This window comes from Eschrichtius robustus, chromosome 20, assembly GCF_028021215.1.
Source record: "Eschrichtius robustus isolate mEscRob2 chromosome 20, mEscRob2.pri, whole genome shotgun sequence".
NCBI classification, from domain to species: domain Eukaryota; kingdom Metazoa; phylum Chordata; class Mammalia; order Artiodactyla; family Eschrichtiidae; genus Eschrichtius; species Eschrichtius robustus.
In genome coordinates this window covers 24397713-24414649 of record NC_090843.1, presented here as the reverse complement: position 1 = coordinate 24414649, position 16937 = coordinate 24397713, and the positions used below count along the sequence as shown (strand labels likewise).

At 58.2% G+C, this 16937-nt stretch overlaps 1 protein-coding gene across 2 annotated transcripts in view; it reads left to right on the top strand.

Annotated features, from left to right (window-relative positions):
• The first annotated feature begins 509 nt into the window (after positions 1-509).
• The window catches only part of CACNA1G (calcium voltage-gated channel subunit alpha1 G), a 62773-nt gene continuing 46345 nt past the window's right edge, over positions 510-16937 (top strand). For both annotated transcript variants that reach the window (XM_068530410.1, XM_068530409.1), the window contains exons 1-8: positions 510-1434; positions 8577-8688; positions 8852-8985; positions 9382-9479; positions 11563-11722; positions 12206-12506; positions 12674-12766; positions 14965-15748. In XM_068530410.1, the coding sequence (XP_068386511.1) occupies positions 1193-1434; positions 8577-8688; positions 8852-8985; positions 9382-9479; positions 11563-11722; positions 12206-12506; positions 12674-12766; positions 14965-15748 (1924 nt within the window). In that variant the 5' untranslated portion in view covers positions 510-1192. The remainder of the gene's footprint in view (positions 1435-8576; positions 8689-8851; positions 8986-9381; positions 9480-11562; positions 11723-12205; positions 12507-12673; positions 12767-14964; positions 15749-16937) is intronic.

The window sequence follows — 16937 nt, the reverse complement described above, 5'->3', positions numbered from 1 at the left end:
GCACCAGGCCCGCCCAGAGCTGAGCCCCGCCCTCCGGCTGCGGTCCAATTCTGGGGTCTTGGACAAAGGATGCCCGGGGGCCGGCGGCGCTATCCCGGGACCCCGCGCCAAATACTCTGATTCCCTGGGGCTCCCTCCAGAGGAGTCCCAGAGCCCCCACTGGCCAATAAGAAAGTGGGTTCGGTCTGGGTAGCCGTCTAATTGGCTCCAGTCTTCGGGAGCGGACACCAGTGCCAAGGGGAGGGGAGAGGGGCGGTCCCGGGCTTTGGGGTGGGAACCGGATTCCAGCTGTGGCTCTCTCCCCGGCGCCCCCGCCCGCACTGCCACGGCAGCCGGCCAATGGGAGTGCGGCTCGGGGCCGGCGGCGCGCGGCGATTGGCTGCGAGGCTGGCTGGGGAGAGGCGGGGCCGAGGCTTGAAGTTGGAGTGAGGGATCCAGCTGTGGTGTGCGCCGGGCTCCTCGCCGCCGCTTTCGCTTGCTCGCTCCGCGTCTCGGCCGGAGGAGGAGGCAGTGGTGCCGGCGACAGCTACGGCAGCGGCACCCACCGCGGCGGCTGCGGCGGCGGCATCTCCGCCTCCACCCCCGCCCGGGACGGCCCCCTACCACCTCCCCGCCCCTCCTGGACCGTGAGCCCGCCGCCGGGTGGAGAAAGGAGCCTCCCCCAACCCCCTCCAAACCCACCCCCAAAGAGATTCCTCCTCCCCTCCCCCGCCGCCGCTGGCGCGGAGCCGGGACGATGCTGACCCCTTAGATCCTGCTCCAGCTGCGCCGCGGGAAGAGGGGGCGCCCCTCTCCGGCCCCCCCCCCCACCCTCCACCCCCCTTCTCTCTCCCCCTTTTGGGGCCGCTTCGCCGAAGGTAGTGCCGAATCTGGCGACCGGAGCCTGGGCGCGAAGCGAAGAAGCCGGAACAAAGTGAGGGGGAGCCGGCCGGCTGGCCCGGGGGGGCCCAGAAGCCCTGGGGAAGCGGGACTCGCGCCGGGCGGGGCTTCCCTGCGACCCGGCGCCCCGCGGGCAGCATGCCCCTGCGGGCAGGGGGAGCTGGGCTGAACTGGCCCCCCCGGGGGCTCAGCCTGCGCCCTAGAGCTCCCCAGATGCGCCCCCGCCGGGGCCCCCCGGTTGCGTGAGGACACCTTCTCTGAGGGGCGCCCCTTGCCCCTCTCGAAACCACCCGGGGCCCCAGCTGGCCAGAGGATGGACGAGGAGGAGGATGGAGCGGGCGCCGAGGAGTCAGGACAGCCCCGGAGCTTCATGCGGCTCAACGACCTGTCGGGGGCCGGGGGCCGGCCGGGGCCGGGGTCGGCGGAAAAGGACCCGGGCAGCGCGGACTCCGAGGCGGAGGGGCTGCCATACCCTGCACTGGCCCCGGTGGTTTTCTTCTACTTGAGCCAGGACAGCCGCCCGCGGAGCTGGTGTCTCCGCACGGTCTGTAACCCATATCCTCCGGGGCACGACCGCCGGGCTGGGGGGGCCGCAGGGGGGCGGGCCGCGCCGCCTGAGGGGACCAAAAGCCAGGTGAGTCGGAGAAGTGAGCCCGGAAGGTGGGCAGATGAGAGGGGGGCTGCAAAGGAGGGAAGGGGGCTTCAGAGTAGGAGCGGAGACGGGAGTAGGTTTGGCTGATACCCCAGGCGAGCCCCACCTCGGTACCCACACCTTAGTCCTCCTTGGGGGGTTGGGATCCAGGCCAGGAAAAGAGAGGAGACGTGCCCTACTGGTGTGCAGCTGGATGCTCTCCAGATGTGGGCAGGGGAGGGTCGTCATCCTCCAGATGTGGGGAGCTTCGGGAGCCTGGGAGCTCTATTCCGCCCGCCGCCGGTTAGCGAGCTGGGTTTGGTTTCCGAGTTTGGGGGGTGGGGTGGGGAGGAAGCTGCGGGGACGGGGGAGGGGGGGGACCGCAATCTCCTGGGTTTTCCTCCTGCCCCAGCTCCAAAGTTTGCGGTGGATTCTAGGGTCTGGTTCCCCCACCCCACCCCACCGGCACCCGCCCCGACCTGGTCCTTGAGGCTGACGTTTTTACTGCCCCTGAGGGAGATGTTGGGGGGCGGGGACCAGGTCCTAACCCCCCCACCCCCACCCCGCGGGTTGGAGGCACAATAAGGAGATTCCGGCGGCGGCTGATGTCAGGAGTGCAGAATGAGAAAAAGATGTGATGGAGGAAAGCCGTCTGCCCCCAGAGCCGGGGTAGAGACCCTTTCAGTAGGAGCCCAATGCTCAGAGTGCCTCCCTTTCCCCCAGTTCTTTATTCAATGCGGGGTGCTTAAGGTTGGGTTGGGGAGTTTTGTGCCAGATTTTTTCTTGTGGAGGGAAAGACTGTGGTAAGAGCTTTGGCAAGCGGGGGATGGGATTAAACCGGTCCAAGTTATCCATCCCTTTTCTATGGGAGTGCTCCCGCCTGATTGCAGAGCAGGTACGGGAGACCGCAGCCTTCCAAGAAACTACTGGGGGGACAGTGAGACTCTGAGCTGGTTCACTGGGGAAGACTCGGGTCCACCACCGCATGTGTACTCCTTGGATAGGTTTGTGGAATGCAAGCCCCACATCCCAGGGGGATAGATTTAGCACTGCCCTCTATCCTCTTCCCCGTCATGAATTGCATGGGAGACCCCAGCCCCCTCATCCCCACGGCCTCTCCCCCTTAGCCCCTAGCACAAAGCACTGCTTGACTAATGCCTAGCTCCAGGCTGCGTTAGGTCCCGCCACTGCCGGAAGGGAAGGGGGGGGTACGCTGCCATCCCTGGTCTTGACAGCTTCTCCTGGCACTTTCCTCCCAGCTCAGAGGCTCTTTTGGACTCAGAGTGGGAGACGTCGGGTCTCCCTTGTAACCCCTAAGAGCCCAACCGGGACTCTGCTTTGGGGAAGGGGGGGAGCTTGGCACCGCCCTCACTCTCTGCAGCTCTGCTGCCTCTAGTGCGCAAAGCAGGGATGTGAGCTTGGGTCCCCCCCAACCCCCATCCTCTACACCCTGTGGGTCTTTAGGAAGCTCCCCTCGTCGCACGCTCTCTCCATCCCCCGCCCTTCCTTTCTCTCTGAGCTGCAGAAATAGAAGGCTGCCTCCAAGGTGTGTGGACCTGCTGAGCTGGCACATCTTGCCCACTCCGCCCCCCCACCCCCCACCCCCGGCAACCCCAGGCCACTTTCTCAGGGGTAGAGATGGGGAACAAATGTCTCTGAAAAGAACAGGCTCAGGGCATCCCTCCTCTCTGCAGCTAATCACCCACCTTCTCCATGAATGTAAAAAAGCACCAGACCTGTCCCCTCCTTCTCAGGAGCCCCCCGGGGGTGTGTGTGTGTGGTGGTGGGGGACTGTGTGTAGAGAAATCTTCTCTCCCTTTTCCCTCCAAAACAACACAGACCTCTTGGCTAGCATATCCCCACCTGCCCTATCTTCAGGTGCTAGTGGATGGTCTGGGGTCAGATTCCTTCCTTGAGGTGTTCTGGGAGGGGGCAGTTGGAGAGGGCTGGAATGACGGAAGAGAGGTGGAGGCCCAGTGCTCATCTTGGGAGGGGGGAGCAGGCTTCCCGCTAGGGTGGTGGGAGTCTGGGGTGAGGGGCATTAGCATCGCTCGGTCTGGACAGCCCGCTAAGCCTGGATTGGCTGAGGATGGGTGGAGAACAATTTCTTGGTAACGGGGCTGCCTGAGATGTGCCCTCACCACTCTCATCACACCCATGTATCAAGGGAAACCTATGTTTTTCACTGCTGGAGGGGTTCTGGACTGACTTTTGGGCCTCAGTCTTTCCCTCTCTCTTTTTGGTATCTGCGAGGCTTCCCTTGGCTGCACCTCTGGGCCTGAGGGACATAAGGACACCTCCTCTCAACTAACTGAAGCTAGTTAGGCTCTTCTTGGCATGCTTCTCAGCCCCTTCCGGTCTTAGCCTCTTTAAGAAACCAGGTTTCCTAGAGAGGAGATCTAGACCCAGGTGGGAAGTGGTGTGTAAGTGAGTGTGTGAGTGTGTGTGTGTGTTGGGGAGGGAGGGATGGCAGCAAAAGGAAGGAGGGTCTCGGAAGTGGTACTGGGGAGACTGGGGGTTCACGGTCAGAGTCAGAAAGGCCGCCCTCCTCCCAGGCTATAGGGGAGAGAGTGTGTTGGACTTTCCAGTATGTGTTTCTTCAAGTGTGAGGGAGTGCGTTTCCCCTCCCGGGAAGGAGATCCTGAGCATTCCCTCCCCGGCTGTTGTGTCACATCTGGAAGTTTGTGTAGGAGTTTCTCCAAGCTCAGAGCCCAGCACAGCTTTTTCTCATTTGGAAATCACAGGCTGGCATTTGGGATGCCGAGAGGGGGAGTGGGAAGGGGGCCAGAGGGGGAGAAGGGAGCCTGCCAGGAGTGGGGGGAGGAGAAGGGGGAGGCCTGAACAGCAGGAGCCCTAATGGCTTCCAGAAGTGAGTGTGAGTGTGTGATCACTGTGTGTGTCTGAGAGTGTGCGTCTGGAGGGGAGGGGGCACCAGGCATCTCTGGAGCTTTCCTCGCCACTGTCCCAGTGTCCCAAGTTCCCCTGTCTCTCTTACCTAGGGAGAAATCTCCATTTTGGTCCTCAGAGGAAATGGAAGGGGGGTGTTCTTCCTGTCTCCTCACCAATTCCCTCCTCTCATTTTCAAACCCAAGGCTCTCCAGAGGGAGTTCTGGGGAGAAGGGCTGGGGCTGCAGCACTGAACTGGGCTGAGGGGGCCAGAACACCTCCTGGCACTCTTTCTGTCCAGGCCCACCTTCCTTCTCGGCCACATACACACTCTGCTCCACGGAACTGTCAGGGGACTCCCCATCATGGAGAGTGCCAGTTGGAGCCATTCCTGGGATTACCCCCACCACACAGCCCCCCTTCACCCCTTGCCTGCTCCCGCCCCAGCTCTCACCCCGCCCTGCCTGCCTCAGCCAGGATGGCGACAGACACAACTGCTCACACACGCAGACATACACACACACACACTCACACACGCAGACATACACACACACATACACACAGAGAGTCACAGACGTTTGAATCAGCTTTCTGGCCTATTTCCCCTCCCAAAGATTCCAGCGGGCCGGCTCTCTTGTGTCTCTGTGTCTCTCGTCTCTGTCTCTGGGTGGGGCTGGCTGCCTTTCTTCGGGCTGCAGTTTTCAGTTCAGCTGGAAACCTCCCTCCCCACACACCCACACTCTGGAGCGGTCGGCGGGCAGACCACCGGGAAACAGGCTTGTGGGAGTCGGGGGGGGGGGGGCTCGGCTGGGGGAATCCCCTTTTCAGCCTCCCTAGCAGGAGCCCCCTCCTGAGCCCCTAGATCTCACCCCACTCTGGGGAATGCTGAATCCCATAGACACCAGCCTCTCCGGGGGTGAATGAGGCAAGCACCCCACCTTCCCAACGAGTAGTAGGAGGCCAGGATTCCTGGGTCCAGGCCCTTTACCTCTTCAGTGCTCCTAGGTCTCAGATTAGCAGGCTCCTAGCAGAGAATGGGACAGCTGGGGGGCCTGCTTCCCTTCTCAGTCATGCTCTGCCCTGAGCCCCCGTGCCCCTGGAGGTGGTCCAGCCCTCCTCCCTCCTCATTCTACCTTCCTCTCCCTTATAGCTGCCCAACTAGGCAAAGGCTCTAGATAAAGCCCCACAGAGAGGACTAAGTTGTCAGATAACACGCTCTAGTTCTCTCTCCTGGAGGGAGAAGAGGAGGAGGGATGGAAGTGGGGTTCCTCACCCTGCCATTTCCTTTTTTCTCTGCTTTTGATGGTGGGTTGTGGGGAGACGAAAGATCCTCACTTCTCCTACCCACCTCCCCCCTTTGGGATCCACTCCAGCCCGGACAGTCACCATAGCAACAGTAGACATGTGACTGCACAGGTCTCATAGTCACTATGGCAACCAATGTCCCCCATTCCCTTGGTTGCCATGGGGATTTGTCACATGGTTCCCCCCAACCTGATAACCTGTGGGTCTCCCCACTTACCCTTCCCTGCGTGAGGACAAGACAGCAGCCTGGGTAAGGGGAGTTCATATGTGAGGGGGGGGGTCCCTTTAATTACCATGGCAACAAATCCACACCACCTGGTGACACATCCTCCTGTTGTTATGGCAACAGAGGAACATGGCACAGTGACATACGGCCATATTCCCAAGGAAATGAGCCCTACCCTGAGAAGGGTAAAAGACCCCCCACCCTCATTAATTATTCCTTAATTCAGATTGTCCCAAATTTGCCTGTGCCTTGGTGTTTTCCCTGTCCATGTATGTTTACCTATAGGGAAAGGGGAGAGGTGAGAGTGGCAGGATGTACCCGGGAGTAAGGTGAATTGCCAAGAAGGCTCTTGAGAAGGGGCTTCTGTGGTTAAGAGCTGGAGGTGGGGTTATTTGGAGGCAGACTCTGGCTATAAGAAGCCTCAGTGTGAGCATGTGCAAGGTGGGGACAGAAAGAGGGACAGCTCCTTTATGGTGTCACTTCTCCCCCCACCCCCACTCATCATCAGTTCATCACTATTGAAGCAAACAAGGTAGGAAAACATGAATGGGGAGATACATCTGGCTTCTAGGCAGGGAGGTTGACTGACTGATTGACTCATTCATTCATTCATTCACTCTTCCCATGTATTGAGCATCTGCTACATGCCAGGCACTACTCTAAGCTCTGTAGGGGCTTGGGTGTAACAGAGTGCCCGTGCCTCAGCGAGGGAGACGAGACAAGGGCACAGATGACATGGTGGACTCACTGCCATTAGAGGGGTCCAAACAGGTGTCCCGGGAGCCCCTCTTCCCAGGAGAACTACCCACCTGTCCCTATGTAGAGACATCTGCTCACATGGGTCCCTTCCAGAACCCTCTTCCCTACAGAGGAGAGGAGGGGGCTAGGTTGGGGAAAGCAGGCCAGTTCTTGAAGGTAATCGTGTCCTTCCCTTTTCAGATGATGGTCCCAAAGGAGCTCCCTCCCTGTCCCCTTTTTTCCAGGCTGACCCCTGGCTGACCCTTATTCTGGGGATAGATCCACTGGGCTCCGGCTCCACTCAGGGAAACAGCTCCATGGAAACAGAGCACTCTTTTTATTTCCCCCTTCCATCAACTTACCCCAAAAGCCTAGAATTTTTTTTTTTAACTCTTATTCCTGTGAGGATGTAAGATTAGGGAAATTGTAGTGCCTTGGGCATTTAGGGTACCTGCTGGTGGGAAGGGATGTGAGTCTGAGGGAAAAGGGCCTGGGTGACAGGAGGGGTCAGGAGGGCTTTGAGGTGATTGAGTGTGGGCTCCCGGAGAGGGGGTGTGGTCTGAGGTTCAGGACAGAGATGGGGTATGGCTGGGATCAGCTTCAAGGTAAGTCCTTGGGTCCCTGGCCAAAGCCTTCTCACTCTAGAAGTGGAGTTATGACAGGAAGATTCCATCTGCTCTGGGCGCTCTCTGTCTCACTGAGTCTGGCTTGGTGGGTTGTGCTGTGGGCTGCCATGACACCCTCCCCACCTCCATCCTCAAGGCCTTCTCCTTCCCCTGGCCCCCCACTCTCTGCTTGTTTCTAACCCCTTTACTCTTCCCCACCCCTCTCATGTTTTCCTTGAGAAAACAGGATGCTTGGTCACTTATCTGTGAGTCTGGTGCCCAGAACTCTCTAAGGTCCGGAGGCCATTTTCTACATCCTCCTGTAGATGGGCTGGAAGTGAGCCCCTTAATGAAATCCACTCTGTGGAAAGACTCAGGTTTTAGAAAGACCCCTCTCTCCCCCTTGTTGCAAAACAGAGTCTGTTGGTCCAGGGTGGGGCTTTGCTGGAAGCCATGAGAAGGTGTGATGGTGGCATAGTCTGTATACAGGGTACTGTCTTCTCTGCACAGGCTGGGGGCTTATGTCCAGCGCAGGGCCTGGTGTGTAGTGGGTCCTCATTATTTAACTGTGTGAATGTGTCTGGAGGCCATCTGAGGGCTTTGAGAGGCCAGGGGCTGGCTGGGGAAGAGGCAGCCTGAGGCTCCAGTTCTGTGGTGCTTGTCTGCCTCGGCCTGTCTGTCTGGGGCCAGTGCGGTCGTGACAACCCCTTCCCTGCAGCCTAAGCAGCTATGGAAGCTGCTATCCCAGATCAGAAGCTTGGAAAGCTCAGTCTCATCTGGGTCTCTCCTGTGACCTTCAGCACATGACTTCTGGGCCTCAGTTTCCTTGGGTTCTGGGGAAGAAGGTGATCTAGCCCGGATATTTCTCGGGGCTGTTGTGAGCATCCAATGTGGCATGCTGTGAAAGTGCTTGGTAAACTGTAAGGCAAGCATAATCCGACTTTAGGTTTGTGTCACACATTCACATACATTATCTCATTTGCTTCTCACATTTTCCCTGTGAGGTAGGGAGAATAAGATTCAGATTCAGCAGCAAACTCTTGGTGCCTGGCATTTCCACAAGCACGATCGATTTTATCCCCCAAATGGCTTGTGCAAATAGTCAGGGTATTTGTGGCTTTTCCTACTTTACAGAAGAGGAAGCTGGGTCCAGAGAGGTGAGATGAGCCGAGGTGGGACTAGCTGGCTACACCTGGCTGCCTCTCAGATGGGGTTGGCGGCTCAGGCAGTGGGAGGTGCTTGGGCAGGGCGTGGGGGCCCGGGCTCAACTCCACCCTGGCCAGCTGTTTCCTTGACCGCCTGGTACCTGGTTTGAGCGCATCAGCATGTTGGTCATCCTTCTCAACTGTGTGACCCTGGGCATGTTCCGGCCGTGTGAAGACATCGCCTGTGACTCCCAGCGCTGCCGGATTCTGCAGGTAAGCATGTGTGTGGTGGCGGGAGGGGGCAGCTCCTGATCTTTATAACCCTGACACCTTCTCTGCAAGAGGCCCTGAGCCCAGAGGAGGGGGTGGGGGTGGGGTAGGGGGGTGTCCCCCCCCCCCTTTTCTCAGTTTCAGCAGCCTCTTGTCCCCACATCAGGCCTTTGATGACTTCATCTTTGCCTTCTTCGCTGTGGAGATGGTGGTGAAGATGGTGGCCTTGGGCATCTTTGGGAAAAAGTGTTACCTGGGAGACACTTGGAACCGGCTTGACTTTTTCATCGTCATTGCAGGGTGAGGGCCTGGGCTTGGAGCAGGAGAGCGATGGATCAGATTGGTCCCTTCCCCAGGGCCAGTTCTAGGCCCGGCCCCCTCCCCCAGCCCATCTACAGTGCTGCTTTCTCCTTGGCTGTCCACCAAGCGTCCGGGGCTGTCCTATAGTGCTTGAGCCAGTACTTCTCTGAATTCCAAGGCCCCTCCATCCACACCCTCCTCTGTTCATTCTCTGATAAGGAGTCTGTCCTTGGCTTAGGGGGTGGCCTTGCCCCCAGGGAGAGAGCTGGCTTTTCAGGGTCCCTTGGTGGAGGGGGAGGACTCCTGCCCCACCACAGCAGGATTCCTCATTGACCTCTTTTGACCCCCACGGCGGCCTCAGACTCAAAGGGCCTCCCTTTGGGCCCCTCCCTGCAGGATGCTGGAGTATTCGCTGGACCTGCAGAACGTCAGCTTCTCAGCTGTCAGGACAGTCCGTGTGCTGCGACCGCTCAGGGCCATTAACCGGGTGCCCAGTGAGTGACCCCTCATTCCTCGGCCCCCGGGCGGAGAACCCCAAGAGGAGATACGGGAATCTCAGACCCCACCCCTACCTCCTGGCCACTCACAGGCCTCAGGGGGCCTGGAACACTGATGCAAGCCCCCTGAGAGAAGGGCTCAGTGGGGAGCTGGGCGCTGGAGCCCAAGGGAGCCCCCACCCGGGCTGCGGCCCCTTCCCCCTCATTTCAGCCTGATTTTAGGTCAGCGTCTCAGGAATGTCCCAGATGACCCCTTCCCTTCAGCTAGACCACCCTCCCTCCAGTGGAATAGGGGCGGGTGGGAGCAGGGTGGAGAGGCTGGCAGGCCAGGAGGAGTGGGTGCAAAGTGGGATGGCCTTTTCTAGCCAGAACCGCCTCTCATGCGGTCTGGTTCCCGTTGGTGAGACAGCACTGGCCACCCCGAGCATGACTTCTCTCAAGACGGCCGCTCCATGCCTCATCCTTCCGCTTGTGTCCCCTTCCTCTTCCCACCCCCTTCCAAGCCTCTGCAGCAACTGAATGCTGGGACAATTATCTAAATTAAACCGCATTAGTTTCTGAGCCAGCCAGGCTTTGGCAGCTCCAGCTCCCCTTGCATCCCGCCCCCCACCCTTTCTCAGGCCCCCTTTGCAACTCCCCAACCTACACAAGCTGCAGATGGTCTCTGCTGCCATCCCAGGAGTGGGGTGGGTGGGGGCATGTTTCTGGGGCTCAGTGTCTGATGTAGCAGTAGCCCCCTTTGCTGCGTGTGCATGCGTGCCTGTGTGTGTGCCTGTGGGGGGTGTGTGTGTGTGTGTGTGTGTGTGTCTGGGTGGGCAGAGCTGCTCAGTGTGTCCTCCAGGCGTTGGTGTATGTTGGTGTTAACAGGAACCCCAGATGAGGGGCACGTCTTCCCTCCTCTCGCGCCCCAGGTGATCGCTGGCAGATTTATAGGCCTCTAACTACCGGTGTAATTCCCGTAATGCAAACCCTGAGGAATTGATCTCAGTTGGAGCACAGAGGAGCTGAAGGGGGCTGGGAGAGGGGAGAGGGGAGAGGGACTGAGTGGCAGGGGCGGGGCAGGGCCACTTCAGTCACCAGGAGGAGTAATTAGCAGCTGCTTAGAAGCTTTTTCCCTGGAGGGGTCAGAGGGCCACGAGTGTCATTTTGGGGGTCGAAACTAGCCACCAGAGGTCTGTGTGCTTGACAAGGGTTTGGTGGCCTGGGGGCTAGTTTAGATGTCCTAGATCTGGAGTGGGGAGGGAGGGCAGTATCCCTAACAGCATCTTAGGGGCAGGTTTGTGGTGGCTTTCCCTGTGGAAGGGGTCGTTAACTGGCGGCCACCTGAGGAAACAGCCTTGGGTCTCCTCAGGTCCTGATGTGAGGATCTGGACCAAGCAGAGACTAGACTCAGGGAGGGGGCTCAGAACCATGGTGAAGTGCAGGGCATCTTGGCCCCTGGTGAGGGCTTGGCTCTCAAAGGGAAATTCCTGCCTGCTAACGTCCCTGCTGGGGTTCTCTGCCTTGGTTTCCCCAATGACTTCGGCGTCTATAACTTAGAAAGGTCAGGTGATTATATCTGGAGAGAGAAGGAAGTAGGGTGGGAGTGTGTGTGTGTGTGTGTGTGTGTGTGTGTGTGTGTGTGTGTGTGTTGGGGAGTGGGATGTGGAAGCAGAGAGCCTGGTTAAGTCCTGGCACCTACACTTAGCAGCTCTGTGGTACTGGACAAGTCATGTTAGTTCTCTGAGCCTCAACCCTCATCTGCAAATTGGGGTGATATCAGCTCTGTGATGACGTTGGGAGAGTTAAGTGGGATGCGGTGCTGGAGAATGCTTTGGAAACTGCGGCCACTCTGCTCATCCTTGGTGGTACTGTGCTCTGACTGGTGTGGGCAGGCCAAGAGGGATAGTGGGTAGGGGTTAGGGGCTGCGAGGGCTGCCTGCAGAGTTAGCAGTGTCTGTTGGTCTCCCTCCAGCTTGAGCCGGGCTGTCTCAGCCTCAGAGGCCCCGGTGGGCCCCCTCTGGGAGTGCTGCCAGGCCCGTGGCAGCCAGCCTAGCGCGGCTAGCCTGGCCCCCCCCCAGCGTGGCTTCTGCCCCCACAGGCATGCGCATCCTCGTCACGCTGCTGCTGGACACGCTGCCCATGCTGGGCAACGTCCTGCTGCTGTGCTTCTTCGTCTTCTTCATCTTTGGCATCGTTGGCGTCCAGCTGTGGGCAGGGCTGCTTCGTAACCGATGCTTCCTGCCCGAGAATTTCAGCCTGTGAGTGGCACATGGGCCGGGAGGTGACCTGGGAGTGGCTGTGGGGCTGGGACCTCCCTCAGTTCCTGCTGCTGGTGACATATCCGTTCTCTTATTAGTGACATGTCTGGTTGTCAATCTTGGCTACACACTGGAGTCACCTGGGGAGTTTAAACAACGGCAAGGCCTCATTCTCCCGGCTGCCCATTCTAATTTCATGGGTGTGGGGTTCAGCCTGGGCGTGGGGATTTGTAAAAGCTCCTCAGTGAGCCTAAAGTGCAGCCACGTTGGGAACCTCTGCTCTAGGATGGAGACTTCCCACATCCCGACTCTGGAGTCTCACCCTCAATCTGCATGCTCCTGGCGCACCCCATCCGCACCCGTGAATCCCCGCCCCTTCCCAGTGCTCGCCCTGTGTGCCTCAGTGCCTCCACACAGCTCTCCCTTCCTGGGCCCTGTCCCCCGAGAACCCTGCTCTCAGCCTCATCCCTGTTTCCTCCGCAGCCCCCTGAGCGTGGACCTGGAGCGCTACTACCAGACCGAGAACGAGGATGAGAACCCCTTCATCTGCTCCCAGCCTCGCGAGAACGGCATGCGCTCCTGCAGGAGTGTGCCCACGCTGCGCGGGGACGGGGGTGGCGGCCCGCCCTGTGGCCTGGACTACGAGGCCTACAACAGCTCCAGCAACACTACCTGTGTCAACTGGAACCAGTACTACACCAACTGCTCCGCAGGGGAGCACAACCCCTTCAAGGGCGCCATCAACTTCGACAACATCGGCTATGCCTGGATTGCCATCTTCCAGGTGGGGCAGCCTGGGCCCTGGGAGAGTCCCCAGAACACAAGTGTCGGGACACAGTCCCGGCTTGGAGTGGCCATCGTCAGGGTTGGGATGGGGTCAGGGCCTCTAGAGGAGACTGCAGGAGGCTTTAGGGGGCCCAGAAACAGCCTGCCCCTCTGCAACCTCCCCAGGTCATCACGCTGGAGGGCTGGGTCGACATCATGTACTTTGTGATGGATGCTCATTCCTTCTACAACTTCATCTACTTCATCCTCCTCATCATCGTGAGTGATTCCTCAGGCCCCTGTGGGGATGGGCGATCCTGGGGAAACATGTGTGGAGGGGGGTCCAGAGAGGGGACTTGCTTGGTCTGAAGCTCTAGCTCTCAGGAAAAGTCCCATAGAGACACAGGCAGAAGGCACCTGTCATGAGGAGTCAGGAGGAAATCCAAGGTCAAGGCCTATCACTTACTACCACTTAAAATCTTGGGCAAGTCATCCCCTATGAGGCCCCCCAGCCCCACCCTGGGCATCTGTTTCTTCATCATTAAAATGGGTGGTCCTCAACCCAGGGTGATGCCGCCTCTCCCAGGGGGCATTTGGCAATGGCAAAGGGTGGTCCTGTTTTTTACGAGAACTAGGGGAGCACTATCGGCATTTTGCTGGGGGGGGGGGGTAGGGTGTAGATAATAGACACCCTGAAATGACAGTCCTGCAAACAAAGAATTGTTCCACCCAAATTCCCATCATTCGGTGTTGAGAAACACTGCGTGATCTCTTGTTCCAGCTCGGAAGTTCCAAGACTTTATGAGGACAGAAGACAGAGGCAAAAAGTAGCAATATTTAATCACTATCATTCATGATTAACCATCTAATTGCTACAACTTATAGCTAATATTTATTGAGCACTTACTATGTGCCAGTCCCTGCTCTGAGCACTTTTTTATGTGCTGGTGCATTTAATCCTCACCAAGATCCTGTTGTTGTCTCCATTTTACAGATGAGGAAGCTGACATTTCCTCATTTGTCTGACCCCGTCAGGTGCTTTGCATGTGCTGTGGCTTAGTCTTGCTGGGCTGAGCGTCGCTGCTGAAGTGCGCTGTCACATCTGCTGCCTGCTTAATCCTCAGAGCCCCCTGTGAGGTGGCAGGTGCAGGGACTGTGGCCTCATCTCCTAAATAAGAACTCTGAGCTTCAGAAGGCTCGGTCGCTGGAGCTGAGAATTCAACCCCAGGCTACCGACTCCAAATCCAGCCCTTTTTCCATGTCACCAAGAGGCCAATGACAGAGCCAGACAGAGGGACAGATACTGAGAGAAAGAGACCAAGATCTACTCAGGACTTAGGCAGGCTCCAGAGAGTCAGAATAAAGACCTCTCGGTGAGTGAGAGGTGTCCCTGAGAAAGAACAGCGCCCCACCCCCAACCATCCCTGGTATGGAAGGGTAGGGGCCTGTTCCCTTCCCCCCACCATCACCTGGGTGGCAAGGCCAGCACCTCTGGGAAGTGGTCTTGTGAACTTTTCACGGGACCTTTTCACCATTCAGCTCTCCCTGGGCTTGGGGAGTGGGAAGGAAGCAGACAGAGAGGTAAGGGGCCTTGTTTCCACCCTCCCACACACCCCATGAAAAATCTTTCCAAACAGCTCTCTGGAATCACACTAGTGAAGCTAATTATCATAATTACTAGGACACAAGCTAGAAAAAAAAAAATCTGCTTTGTCACCATAAATATTCATTACCTTCATTCTGGATTGTTATCCAAGCAATTGCCATCCCAGAACCCCGGGGGAAACTGAGGCATGGAGGTGGAGATGGGGGAGTGTGGCCAAGTCAGAGTGGCAACCTGGCTAGTCTGCAGGGTTCAGGGTTCAGCCCATTACCCAGCTGGGGGAGGGGAAAGGCCAAGGCCAATGGTCTTGGGATTACTGAGGTCCCATGGTTAAGGGTCTCACTCCAGCTTACGCGGCTAGACTTGGGACTAGAAGCAGGAGTTTTGTGAACAATGTTTTTGCCAAGATCTCAAAAGCTCAGCCCAATGTGAAAACCCCATGTCCCCGAGATAGCATTCATTCCACAGCCTTCTCTAACTACTAATGGGAATTGGGGAGGGGGTGCTCAGAATCTCGGAGGGTGGGCATGTTTAGGGGCAGGGAGTTTGGGAGATATCCTTGCCAGATAACCTCATGATCAATAGCAATGCCTTGGAATTCCATAGAGGTTGGTTCAAGTCTAAGCTTTGCTGTGCATTAGCTGAATGATCATGGGCAAATTCCTCAAGCTCTCTGAGCCCCAGTTTCCTCACTTGTCAGATGGAGACAATAAAGGTGTCACCTCTTGGGATTGTTATGAGAACAAAACAGGATGATGCTTGGACAATTATTGAGCCCAGCGCCTGGCACACAGGGAGCACTCGGTACGCGGTGGCTGGCACTGTGGTTCCCTTTCCTTCAGGCTGTCCCCTCTTGTTGTCCCCACCCCCATAGGTGGGCTCCTTCTTCATGATCAACCTGTGCCTGGTGGTGATTGCCACGCAGTTCTCAGAGACCAAGCAGCGGGAAAGCCAGCTGATGCGGGAGCAGCGCGTGCGGTTCCTCTCGAACGCCAGCACCCTGGCCAGCTTCTCCGAGCCGGGCAGCTGCTATGAGGAGCTGCTCAAGTACCTCGTGTACATCCTCCGGAAAGCAGCCCGAAGGCTGGCCCAGGTCTCCCGGGCAGCGGGCGTGCGGGCCGGGCTGCTGAGCAGCCCAGCTCCCCGCGGGAGCCAGGAACCCCAGCCCAGCGGCAGCTGCTCCCGCTCCCACCGCCGTCCGTCCGTCCACCACCTGGTGCACCATCACCACCACCATCACCACCACTACCACCTGGGCAACGGGACGCTACGGGTCCCCCGGGCCAGCCCACAGATCCAGGACAAGGATGCTAATGGATCTCGCCGGCTCATGCTGCCACCACCCTCGACACTCGCCCTCTCCGGGGGCCCTCCAGGGGGTGCAGAGTCTGTGCACAGCTTCTACCATGCGGACTGCCACTTGGAACCAGTCCGCTGCCAGGCACCCCCTCCCAGGTCGCCATCGGAAGCATCGGGCAGGACTGTGGGCAGTGGGAAGGTGTACCCCACCATGCACACCAGCCCTCCACCAGAGATGCTGAAAGAGAAGGCGCTAATGGAGGTGGCCCCCACCTCTGGACCCCCCACCCTCACCAGCCTCAACATCCCACCCAGGCCCTACAGCTCTATGCACAAGCTGCTGGAGACACAGAGTACAGGTGAGAACTCTGGGTGGGGGCATGTTGGTGCCCCTCACCCAGGGACCGGGTGATGTCCCATCCTAGCCAGGACTGGGGCGTCTGGAGTCAGAAGGACAGGGCTTGGATTCCCATTCTGCCACTCTTGGCGTTGGGACCTTCAGCTAGTCACATCGCTTCTTTGAGCCCTAATTTTCTCATCTGTTAAAATGGGAATCATAATTCCTACACTGTAATAATAACAACAGCTGTCATGTAAGGAGCACCGGCTATGTGCTCTGCTCTATGCTGTTTGCAGTTGTTGCCGGCTTGCTGTGTGCCTGTCACATGCTTCTCAGGCAAAACCCCACTGGAGCCTCTCATCAGTTTAAGTGATAAACTTTCTTATCATCCCCATTTTACTGATGAGACAAAGGAGGCTTGCAGAGGTCGTGTGACTTGCCCGAGGCGGTGCCATTGGTGAGGGGTGGAGTCAGGGCCCTCTGACTCTGAGGCCCACGCTCTGTAGTCCTTGCTGCAGGTTCAGAGGGGAAATGGTGTGTGACTGTGGTGGGCACCACGCCCCATGCTAAGGGCACTCTTGTAAACGCGAGTATCACTCCGTCCCCATAGGGAGACCTGGGGCTTGGCGCAGCAAGTCCTCAGGGGCTGCTAGGCTGATGGGTGGAACACCCAGTGTCGTGGGGAAGGGAGATGCTTGCACCTGGGGGCATCCCCCAGTCAGGCATGGGTGGCACACCCTCCTCCACAGACAGACTCACTGTAGCCGAAGCCCAGGGCCTGTGTTTCAGGAAGGATGTGGCACGTGGGAGAAGTGGGATATTTGTGGGCTGTTATGTGGGAATGCGGGCTGGGACAGGAAGGTGCCATCACAGAATGCGGTGGGAAGGGTTCTTGTGCCAGCTCTTCTACTACCCTGCCAAGGGGCGCCAGCCAGCCGCACACACGCATGGTTCTATTTCCTTCTGTGTAGAAGGCAGGGCTGGGACCATCATAGCTGTCAGTGGTGTTTACTGATGTCCTCCTGCATGCAGGCGGAAGGGCTGGGCCCCGAGCCAGGCGTCTTCACATCCATGCTTTCTCTGGGTGGTCTCTGAGGTTCCTTTCAGCTCTCACAGTCTATGGTCAAAGCTGGATTTAAATGGACATTGGCGTCTTGGGATAGGTCACTGTGTACGTGCACATGTGCAGTCTGGGGGGTGTGTGTGTG